At 46.1% G+C, this 12348-nt stretch overlaps 1 protein-coding gene across 1 annotated transcript in view; it reads right to left on the bottom strand.

Annotated features, from left to right (window-relative positions):
- The window catches only part of LOC121585929 (glutamate dehydrogenase, mitochondrial), a 19679-nt gene extending 13290 nt beyond the window's left edge, over positions 1–6389 (bottom strand). The window contains exons 1-3 of the mRNA XM_041902308.2: positions 5851–6389; positions 433–513; positions 193–248 (exon numbers count right to left, since the gene is read on the bottom strand). Of these exons, the coding sequence (XP_041758242.1) occupies positions 193–248; positions 433–513; positions 5851–6238 (525 nt within the window). The 5' untranslated portion in view covers positions 6239–6389. The remainder of the gene's footprint in view (positions 1–192; positions 249–432; positions 514–5850) is intronic.
- Positions 6390–12348: the final 5959 nt, after the last annotated feature.

Genomic DNA, 12348 nt, shown 5'->3' with positions numbered 1-12348 from the left:
CTGGAATAGATCATTGATGTGACAGAGAGTAAGATATGCTTCCTGTGCATCAGAGCGTTCCCACAATAAACGCCTACCATGGTGTGTGGGTATGTGTGTGCGTGTCTGTGTGCATGTCTGTGTGTGTGTCTGTGTGTGTGTGTGTGTGTGTGTGTGTGTGTGTGTGTGTGTGTGTGTGTGTGACGGACTTACAGAGTAATTTTTGACGTTGATCTTGACACCAGCTTTAGCCCCCCCGAATGGTACATCTGGATAGAAAGAACAGCTTACAAACTGGGGCTTAAACACACACACACACACAGACTTCATTGATTTGACAACAGCTCTCTGAAAATGTTAATAAAAATCTCTCAGATCAGTGTGTATGTTTGCATGATTTCAGGAGCATTGAATGAATGAGATGTGTGCAGAGAGGAGAGGAGACGGACTTACCGACCACGGCACACTTGTACGTCATCAGAGAGGCCAGAGCCTTCACCTCATCAACAGACACCTCTTCACTGTAACGGATACCTGCACACAGACAGACACAAAGGGAGTTAACACACATAGCCCAACAATACCACACACACACACTAAAGTTGACAGGAAGACAGGCTTTGAGTCTACTCTGTGCCCACCACAGGTCCAATATCTGGGGTTCCACTGTGTTGGTGGAGGCTCCCCTGGAGCAGGTGGCTCCTCTACACCAGCAGCACAGGGAAACAGAGTGTGTGTAATAACTTTGGGCTATATTGGGCCATGTCGCTGTGACAGACGCCTACAGAGAGCCAAGGGCACCGAGCACTGACAGGAGACTGCAGCCAGCCTAGCGCATTTTAGAGGACGGGGAGAGAGGGTGTGACATCATCTCAAAGCGCCGCGGCGTGTACTGAGGCCCAGTCCAGAAACAGCCCCTAGCTAGCCGCTAGCCCCTGCTGCGTTAGCAGGATGGTGTTCAGGAGAGGAGGGCACACATGAGCAAAAACATTTCCCTGTTCCACGCCTTCTAAACATGACCTTTAGAGACAGCCGTGAGACGCTACAGCTGCTCGAAGGACTTGACAATGTAGACCCTCCTTTGAACTATAGAGACAGGACTGACTGAGCTACAGATGTAGGACCTTGATTTAAGGCCAGTTTACTTTGCTACAGCAGGACAAATATCCTGCAGCAACAGGGAATGTGAATTAGTATGTGGATTATAATTCATGTACATTTTTGTAGGGGTTGACAGGTTTTTCTTAAGGGAAAATCAAGTCTGAAATTTCAAAGTGGATATTACAAACTTCAGAAGCCTTTTTAAACCTCAAATACACCACAAGTTTTACATGTCCTGTATTGCAGGAAAGTTATCCTGCAACAGGGTGATCAAATTAAGATCCTACATCTGAAGACTAATTCGATTCACTGAACAAAAATAGATTCCTTATACACCTCCCCCTTTGATTCTCTTCCTCTTTGCCTCCTCCTCCTCCTCCTCCATCTCCTACTACCGCAGCAGAGGGAAAAAAACATGTTTAGAAACATTCCAATGAAATTAGTCTCTGGGTTGGCTAGCAGACACACAAAAGAAACAAACAGGAGTGTAAGTTATGAATACACACAAAAAAATTGATGAACAAACATTCACAAAAGCAAACCCAATTGCCCAAGAGCACACAGAGCCTTCCATTAATGTCGAGGGAGCCCATAGCGGGTTGTTAGTCACACAGTGGAAAAAAACCCCACTTTAACTGAATTCAGACTGCACCACAGGCTTCCTCTTCTGCTTGGGAAGGACATGTTGGAAATGTAGCAGACTAAACATTCTTTGAGAGTGAGACACTTCCTGACACTCCCTAACACTGAGTCACGCCTGCACACACCCAGTTCTACAGTGTTCCAGCTAGAGAACGTGAGGTTCTGCAGTATTGTAGTAGAACCAGGTATTCTATGTAGAGCAGTGTGGGTCTATCTGTCTGTCTGTCGTAGCAGCAACAGCCTTTGTGCTTTGTCTACACAGACAGGGAGATAACGCAAGTCTTCAGGTCACGGGCAAGCTCTGTTACATAGCCTACGCTGACAGGATGGCAATACGGCTGGATCACACAGAAAGGGGGGGATGGAAACCGTGAGAAGTGTAGCTGAAGTCAGAGAAGGGGGGGAATGGAAAGTCTGACTAAGCTGCAGCAAGTGAAAAGAGGGATTTGATCACTTCTCTAAAATGGGTTTGAGGGAAGCATCTGCTCTGGTGGCGTGTGACGGCCTCTGACCTCCTCATGTGAAAGTGATTGCCATCATTATACATCTATACACCACACCAATCAGAAAGTCTACAAAGTATTAACACACAACCAATGTCCAAATCTACTCTCTGTCTGTCTGTCAGTCTGTCAGTACGTGCACTTGATTCAGCTTGCCTGGCACAATGGGTAGTTGGCGAGACTTTGCACTGTAGGACCAGTTGGTTCAACAAGAAAAAACTCACTGGATGAGCTGAATAAAGTAAGCTACGCTTAGTGAACACTCCTCCCTCCTCCTGTCAAAATGCTGACGAATGGGAACGCCTGGGTACATTACCACCCCTTCCCCTCCACAAACAACTGATCCTCCCTCTCTCGCTCCCCCCTAACTGTAAATATGTCACATCCTGATCCTCACCCAACAAATCCCCCACAATACAGAGCTGCACAAGCCTTGAACCTTGACATGAACCTCGAACCACATAGCCCCCTCCTAAAACAGACACACCCTGCGGCCCCACCCCCTCCTCCTCACACCCTGCAACCCTACCCCACCCCCTAACCCCTCCTCCTCACACCCTGCGGCCCCACCCCCTAACCCCTCCTCCCCACACCCTGCAACCCTACCCTATCCCCTAACCCCTCCTCCTCACACCCTGCGGCCCCACCCCCTAACCCCTCCTCCCCACACCCTGCAACCCCTACCCTAGCCCCTAACCCCTCCTCCCCACACCCTGCAACCCTACCCTAGCCCCTAACCCCTCCTCCCCACACCCTGCAACCCTACCCTAGCCCCTAACCCCTCCTCCCCACACCCTGCGACCCTACCCTACCCTACCCCACCCCTTGCCCAGTGAAATGGCACCTGGTGTCCGTACAAATGGCACATTATCCCACTAATTACACACACACCGTACAGTGTAACACCTGCGGTATAGTAGCCAATGATATGTATTAGCCAATCATTGGTTAAAGCCAACTGTCTACTAGTACCTACACATGGACTATGACAGAGCTGGCTAGACAACAACAGTCAGTATCAATGTTTGTATCTAGCTTGTAGTTACTGGGAGTGTGCATTGATCAGCGCTACAGGTAGGCTACCACCAACATAAAGTGTCTTAATAGGGCATTGGGCCACCACAAGCCGCCAGAACAGCTTCAATGCACAATGGCATAGATTATAAGTGTCTGGAACTCTATTGGAAGGATGCGAGACCATTCTTCCACAAGTAATTTTATCATTTGTTGATGGAGGTGGAAAACACTGTCTCAGGTGCCGCTTCAGAATCTCCCATAAGTATTCAATTGGGTTGAGATCCCAGCCAGCCATGGTAGCCAGCCATGGTAGCCAAAACAATGGGCAACTGGGCTTTTTTATACATGACCCTAAGCATGATGGGATGTTAATTGCTTAAATAACTCAGAAACCACACCTGTGTGGAAGCACCTGCTTTCAATATACTTTGTATCCCTCATTTAAGTGTTTATTTTATTTTGGCAGTCCCGTGTAGCTCAGTTGGTAGAGCATGGCGTTTGCAACGCCAGGGTTGTGGGTTTGATTCCCATGGGGGGCCAGTATGACATTTAAAAAAAAATGTTATGTATGCACTCACTAACTGTAAGTCGCTCTGGATAAGAGCGTCTGCTAAATGACTAAAATGTAAACATTTAAAATGTACCTTAGCAACGTGCATGCCCCGCCCACCTGAGGATCTGCCTTTTTCAGCTATCTATTTCTTGTGTTTGAGGGGTGCAAAATCCACTGTCACTTAAATCTCGCTTGCTTGATTGCTTTCATTTTAGTCCTGCGACTCTTTCATACTCTTGCTTGTGCCTGTTGCTTTTGTTGAAACTTTACAATAAATGTAAAACCTGAATTCCCAACAAAATCCCTGAACTCCATTTATTTATTGTTCATGCCACTAAAATGTTTTATGCGCTATAATTCAGTCAATATCCAATGGATTTTAAAAAGCTGATCGGGGGCTATGCTATTAGCATAGCGGTGTTTTACTGTCATCCTGGGGGTGTTTTACAGTCATGAGACGTCCTTGGACTGAAATATAACGTTTTTCTGAGCCTAGGTTAATTATTTGCTGGAAATGGTGCAGTTTATCCTCCCATACCAGAGTAACTCATCAACACCAAAAATAATATTACAATGTAACCCTACTCAGATGTAGGCCTACCTTAGAGGTAAGCCATGTTATTAAACTAGTAGCCTTCTGTGTTACAGTCCAGACATAGCCCTTCCCTGCAGTTAATGACTAAAAGTGCCCTCTTTGGCCTCATGGGTGGAATGTTATTAATATTTTTCATCATTTCATAATTAATAAAGATGTTTAAAAAAAAATACTGACGAAAATCCGGTGTTTCTATGTCAAACAGTTTTCTTATATTTCAGTCTTCTGCGGTGTATATAAAGTGTAATATTGGGACGCAAACTCAAAATTGAATACATTTCAACTCTATATCTGACATGGTACAGGTGTCTTCTTTTTTATAAGCCCATAACCATGTGTGTGAGGTGTATACTTTTGTTTAAGACTACCAAGAATCCCTCTGTGTGACCCTGATTTAACCCACTGCAGTAAAAGGTTAAATGGGAAATGTTTGTCCGTGTTAGGCTATGTGTGATGTGGTTGGTGTGTGTGTGTGTGTGGTGTGTATGCAGGTGGCACAGGCACAGGGTTGGGCTTATTATTTGTCACTCTAGGCCTACATAATTGTGATATATATATACAGTAACAGTTACTAATGGTAAATAGTAACCTATCTTTTTGTTCATGATTATGTAATCCCAATTATATGTACTCTGTTAACACCCCTGGGGTGTGTGTAAACCATATGACCACTTTACTTTAAATGAACTTGCTGTTCAGACTAATTAGCATATACATTATCGAATTTGCACAAAACAATTATATTTGCATAAAACAGTATTCTAATATCAAAAATTGTTACAACCTCTCAGTTCTGCATGAATATTTGTTAATAATATGACCACCCTACTTTATATTATTGGGCTTAAAGTACTGAAATTATGTATTCCATACTGCCTAATCTGCATATGAAGTGCCTCATTTGCATAGAATAATTATACATCTCTGTGAACCGTGAAAATGTCATAACAATATGACCATCCTATCTTGAGATATCTTGAGTTATTGGACAAAAGGTGTCGAATTTAAGAATCCAGACAGGTGATTTGGTGCCTTATTGACAACGGATTACAGTACATTGACATGTTGCGACCCTTTTCGATCACTTGAAAATAAGATATCTCAGCAATGGTATGTCTTATCCTCATGAAATAAAGCGTTCTGTGTTCCTGAGAAGCCTCCCTATAATTTGGAATGCAACGTATAACAGAGAACCACAGTTTCATTTTGTCCCCTAACACCCTACGTATTTAGTTAGGAGTCGTAGTTAGCTATCTTTATAGTAACTAGCTAGCGAGTGGAGCAGATAATGCAACCTTGCTAGCTAACGTTAGCTAAACAGAGTCAGTGCAGCTGTTCTCTCACAGATGATTAATGGGATTGCCAAATTAGCTACCTAGCTAGCTAGTTAGTTTAGCAACCGCACAACCACTCGAAGGACAGTTGATAACCAGAAAGCGGCGCTTGGCAGTACATCTTACCCCCCTTGCAGGGCGTCCTGTGCTGGCTGTGCTGGGCGCGGTATCCCTCCACTACCTCCCACTCTCCGTTGTCCCTCTTGATGGGGAAAGAGACGCTGAGGACGTGGTTGCAGGGCTTGATGATGCGGAGAATCCCCTTCACTCGTTTCATCTTCTGCTCGGGGGTCTCCTTGCTCTTTAGGTCCTCCACAAGCTTGTCCTGAACGATGGCGGCTCCGCGGTCGAAGAAACCCTCCACCATGCGAAAGAAGTTGGGGTCATCGGGCTGTTCACTATACTGTCGGACCCGCATCAGAGCGGCCGATGCTGGGAGAGCAGAGTCCACGCAGCCCGAGGCCAGGGCACTGCCCGCCCCGCGGGATAACAGCTCCCCGAAGTACCGGTACATGATTGGTCTAGTTGACTAACTGTTTAACAGGGGGGGAAACAACAGCGACGGGGGGTAGCTAGCTAGCTATCTATCTATTAACCCGTGAGAGGGATGAATGAACCGCACAGCAGCACTCCTTCACTGTGTCCGGTCTTCCGACTGAATGACAGTTGGAAGGGCGCGCCCGTTCGCTTTAAGGCTGCGCTGACCACCTAGGCTAGGACTCCCCTTGGACCGGGATGCACGCGGAAAAGGAGGGCACAGATCTATGAAGGAGGTTCATTTCGGGGCGCGCGTCCGAAAGAGCCAGTAAACAAAGCGCGATCCCGTGTGTGTCGCCATTTGAATACAGTAGTAGGCGGTCTATGTCAAATGTTTATTGCGCAAGTGCGATAGATAGCCTACATATTCACAGATAGATCCATTTTCTGAATCTTCTAATGAGACAATTGTGGAGTTATTCTGATGGGATCCTGAGCATTTCATTTTGTGGTATTCTAGGCCCTTATGGCTGCACAGCAAATTATCCAGTGTAAAAAATATAAATAATAAACACTGCAAATAACTATTCAAGGACCTAAAAATATTATTTGGGTCAGTATGGTTCCACGTGGAACCATTACCATTACAAAATAACCCTTGAGGAACCCTACGTTTTTAATGTGTAGGCTTCTCATTAATTTAAAACTGTTCCGGTGTCTATATGGGTACAGACAGACAACACTTTCAGTGTTGATTTAACACTCTGGAGAGTTTGCTGTGTACTATGATAGTCTGACTGAAAGTAATGGAAATCAAATCTCTGAATGTTTTTTTATGAGGCAGTTATTTAATGAGAAAGAAAGACAAAAGAATGTGGGTTCCTCAATGGTTCTTTGGGAAGGGTGATGGGTCTATGTGGAACCAGACTGACCCAAATAACCCTTTGATCCCTTCAATGGTTCTTTGCAGTTCAAAAAAGTGTTCTTTCCTCTTTTAGTGATAATTGAAATGTAGGGGTGGTGGCTCATTTGAATATTTTGGGGCATGGTTTGTGCAAAGCTCTTTTTGTGCAACCGTGAGTGAGAGTGTAATTCCAGTTTATCTAATCTCTTGTGTCATGCCATGGGCAGCAATGGTGTCTTGTGAAAGTCTCACATGGCCTTGTGTCAATTGCGAATGGTTGACTAAGTCAGTAGTTCTCAAGTTTATCCTCAGGGACCCAGCTGTTCCAGAGGTAGCACAACTGATTTAATTTGTTAATAATAAAAGCTATATAATTTGTTTTATATAATATGGCTATTAAACCAGAATTGAAAATCCTGTATGGTTCTACAAAGAACCTCTAAGATGGAGAGAGGTTATTTATAGAACCATTCTTCATAAAGGTTCTATAAAGTGTTCCATATAGCACCAAAAAGGGTTCCGCTGTGGTTACAAGCCAAACCACCCTTATTTGGCACTATATAGAACCATTAGTTTTTTGTGTGTATGAGTGTGAAACACGCAGAAGGTTGAAATGGTAATTCCATCAAAGTTACCCCTATATAATGAAAGACAAGATCCTATCGTCGATGCACCTGCCTGTTACAAATGCTCTCTCTTTCGCTGTCAAATCACATAGTGAGAACATCTGTTATACCAGATCAGATGTATAACTGATAGTAGCCCACCACTCTTAAGAATGGAATAACAGACAATGTGCATCGAAGGGATGACCCTGTCTTTCATTGAAAAGACTAATTGCACATCATTCAGTATTTAAGCTGACGTGTGCATGTGTCTTCCTCTCTGTCGCCAAGGCTCTGATGTATAAGTAGAAGAATGAGATGAAGTGTCTGCTCAGAGAGAAAGATCTGGCTGAGGTAAAGAATGAGCCGAGCATCTTTACTAGATGCTGCTCTTCTACTAATCTCACTGCAACTCCCCTCCATGTCTCCGACCACTACTTTGTTTCCTTTTCTCTCTCGCTCTCCTCCAACACTACTCACTCTGCCCCTACACAGATGGTAATGCGCCGCCGCAACCTTCGCTCTCTCTCTCCCACTACTCTCTCCTCTTCCATCCTATCATCTCTTCCCTCTGCTCAATCCTTCTCCCTCCAATCTCCTGATTCTGCCTCCTCAACCCTCCTCTCCTCCCTTTCTGCATCCTTTGACTCTCTGTGTCCCCTATCCTCCCAGGCCGGCTCGGTCCTCCCCTCCTGCTCCGTGGCTTGATGACTCATTGCGAGCTCACAGAACAGAGCTCCGGGCAGCGGAGCGGAAATGGAAGAAAACTAAACTCCCTGCCGACCTGGCATCTTTTCACTCCCTCCTCTCTACATTTTCTTCATCTGTTTCTGCTGCTAAGGCCACTTTCTACCACTCTAAATTCCAAGCATCTGCCTCTAACCCTAGGAAGCTATTTGCCACATTCTCCTCCCTGCTGAATCCCCCTCCTCCTCTCTCTGTGGATGACTTCGTCAACCACTTTGAAAAGAAGGTTGACGACATCCGATCCTCGTTTGTTAAGTCTAATGACACTGCTGGTCCTACTCACACTGCCCTACCCTATGCTTTGACTTCTTTCTCCCCTCTCTCTCCAGATAAAATCCTGCGACTTGTGACTGCAGGCCGCCCAACAACCTGCCCGCTTGACCCCATCCCCTCCTCTCTTCTCCAGACCATCTCCGGTGACCTTCTCCCCTACCTCACCTCGCTGATCAACTCATCCTTGACCGCTGGCTATGTCCCTTCCGTCTTCAAGAGAGCGAGAGTTGCACCCCCTTCTCAAAAAACCAACACTCGATCCCACTGATGTCAACAACTACAGACCAGTATCCCTTCTTTCTTTTCTTTCCAAAACTATTGAGCGTGCCGTCTTTAGCCAACTCTCTTGCTATCTCTCTCAGAATGACCTTCTTGATCCAAACCAGTCAGGTTTCAGGACTGGTCATTCAACTGAGACTGCTCTTCTCTGTGTCACGGAGGCTCTCCGCACTGCTAAAGCTAACTCTCTCTCCTCTGCTCTTGTCCTTCTAGACCTGTCTGCTGCCTTTGATACTGTGAACCATCAGATCCTCCTCTCCACCCTCTCCGAGCTGGGCATCTCCGGCGCGGCTCACTCCTGGATTGCGTCCTACCTGACCGGTCGCTCCTACCAAGTGGCGTGGCGAGAAGCTGTCTCCGCACCACGTGCTCTCACCACTGGTGTCCCCCAGGGGCTCAGTTCTAGGCCCTCTCCTATTCTCCCTATACACCAAGTCACTTGGCTCTGTCATATCCTCACATGGCCTCTCCTATCATTGCTACGCTGACGATACACAACTAATCTTCTCCTTTCCCCCTTCTGATAACCAGGTGGCGAATCGCATCTCTGCATGTCTGGCAGACATATCAGTATGGATGACGGATCACCACCTCAAGCTGAACCCTGGCAAGACGGAGCTGCTCTTCCTCCCGGGGAAGGACTGCCCGTTCCATGATCTCGCCATCACGGTTGACAACTCCGTTGTGTCCTCCTCCCAGAGTGCGAAGAGCCTTGGCGTGACCCTGGACAACACCCTGTCGTTCTCCGCTAACATCAAGGCGGTGACCCGATCCTGCAGGTTCATGCTCTACAACATTCTGAGAGTACGACCCTGCCTTACACAGGAAGCGGCACAGGTCCTAATCCAGGCACTTGTCATCTCCCGTCTGGATTACTGCAACTCGCTGTTGGCTGGGCTCCCTGCCTGTGCCATTAAACCCCTACAACTCATCCGGAATGCCGCAGCCCGTCTGGTGTTCAACCTTCCCACGTTCTCTCACGTCACCCCGCTCCTCCGCACACTCCACTGGCTTCCAGTTGAAGCTCGCATCTGTTACAAGACCATGGTGCTTGCCTATGGAGCTGTGAGGGGATCGGCACCTCTGTACCTTCAGGCTCTGATCAGTCCCTACACCCAAACGAGGGCATTGCGTTCATCTACCTCTGGCCTGCTGGCTCCCCTTCCTCTGCGGAAGCATAGTTCCCGCTCAGCCCAGTCAAAACTGTTCGCTGCTCTGGCACCCCAATGGTGGAACAAGCTCCCTCACGACGCCAGGACAGCGGAGTCACTCACCACCTTCCGGAGACATTTGAAACCCCACCTCTTTAAGGAATACCTGGGATAGGATAAAGTAATCCTTCTACCCCCAAAAAAAAAAGAAAAGAAAAAAAAAACATATTGTAAAGTGGTTATCCCACTGGCTATAGGGTGAATGCACCAATTTGTAAGTCGCTCTGGATAAGAGCGTCTGCTAAATGACGTAAATGTAAAGTAAATGTAGATATAGATCTAAACTTTGTCTCTCTCTCTCCTCTTTCCCTTCCGAAGGGTTGCCTCTCCTGCTTCGATCAGCACTTCACAGATCACCTCAGATAGAGGGAGGGAGAGGGAGGGAGGGAGGGAGAGACAAAGAGAGCGAGAGAGAGAGAGAGATGAAAGAGTGTGTATGTTATTTTATTGTAGTTATTGTTGAATGATTATATTATTTATGGCTGTCCTCAATCGCTGTGTTTGTCAGTAGGACTAATTTACTGCCTGATCTGAGGTCTGAGCCAATCATAAACCAAAGATAAGACAGCGTCCAATCAGGATATGGCCCTCTGACCGACCTGTTTTCCTTTTGCTGGGGTCCAGGGTGCACTCTCTTCTGTACCACCCCGAACAGAAGAGATCTACAGGAGTGACAAGGGAGAATGAAGGGTAGTGGTCGATGTGGGATTCAGCAACGGATACCTAGCTCTCCCCTCCTCTCGCCCCTGGCAGAGGTCCATTTTGAGATGTGCCTCCTCTCTTGTCCAGTAACGACCTGCTGCCCTGGTTTAACAAGACACAGACCTACGTACGCACAAACACGCACGCAGGCACGCACACACACACAAACCGGCAGCAGGTTCTATCTGGCGCTCTCTCCCTTGCAGCTCAACTCTCACTGCTCTCTCGATAACAGATCTGCAGATATTCACGCCCACACCACTGACCACACCTGCTCTCTCTTTAGGACAGAGCCTTGTGTCTATTCTACACAGTACCTGTCTACCTGGACATTCTGTGACATTCCTGAATAAGCCCTGAAACGTGTCCTGATGATGAGTCCAGCCCTGCCCATGTTGTTTGAGTATGTAGTGTAGGGAAGCTAATAAGCTACCAATGACTGATGAAATAGCTAAGCTACAGCAAAGCTATCCTTGAGTGGAAAGTCAATAACTATACTACAGAGTAGGCCCTTTCCTGCAGTCAAATGACCAAACCGCCCTCTAGTGGCCCCATGGATGGAATGTTATTCATATTTTTCATAATTAATAAACTGTTCTTTTTTTTGTGTGCCAAAAATCCGGTGTTTCTATGTCAAACGGTTTTGTTATATTTCAGTCTTCTGTGATGTATATAAAGTGTAATATTGGGATGCAAACTCAAAATGGAATACATTTACTCTCTATATCTGACATGGTGCAGGTGTCTTCTTTTTTTTAAAGCCCATAACCATGTGTGAGGTGTATACTTTGGATTCAAAGTAGATTTGCTTAAGACTACCAGGAAACACTCTGTGTGACCCTGATTTAGCCCACTGCAGTATGTACCTAAGAAAAGTAGCTTTCAAGCGACTGAAAATTTTAAAGAAGCCCCATGTAGTATAAATACTCCACAAAACCTGATGGACAGTTAGAGGCTAGATTCATCAGATCAAGTTCATACTGGAGTTTGGTTTATTATCTGTGGATATCATGCACACAACTACACACAACCACACCACATGGAAATAGGCACACTAAGACAGGTTTTTAGGAATTCGAACAATACACATGTGTGTGTGCGTGTGCACGCATGTATGTATGTGTGTCTAGTACATTTGACAAATTCCTAAAAACCTGTCCTAGTGTCCCATATTTCCATGGGGTGTGTAGCTAGCTGTACGTAGTTGTGTGAGGTTGTGCATTGCTGTGTGTAGGATATCTACAAATATTCAACCAAATTGTGTTGAGTCTGTCTGAATAGAGGCCCTGACCCCAGCCTGCACCTGTGGACTCTGAACACAAGATAAGATTAGATCTGATCCTGGTACAAACACACACACGCTTGCACAAACCGAGCGGGAAAATCAAATTATTATTTTATTTAAGGTGAGGCCATCTGGGATCAC

This window comes from Coregonus clupeaformis, chromosome 1 (assembly GCF_020615455.1).
Source record: "Coregonus clupeaformis isolate EN_2021a chromosome 1, ASM2061545v1, whole genome shotgun sequence".
NCBI lineage: Eukaryota > Metazoa > Chordata > Actinopteri > Salmoniformes > Salmonidae > Coregonus > Coregonus clupeaformis.
Note: the sequence above shows the minus strand (reverse complement) of the source record. Positions and strands in the feature narration are given on the sequence as shown.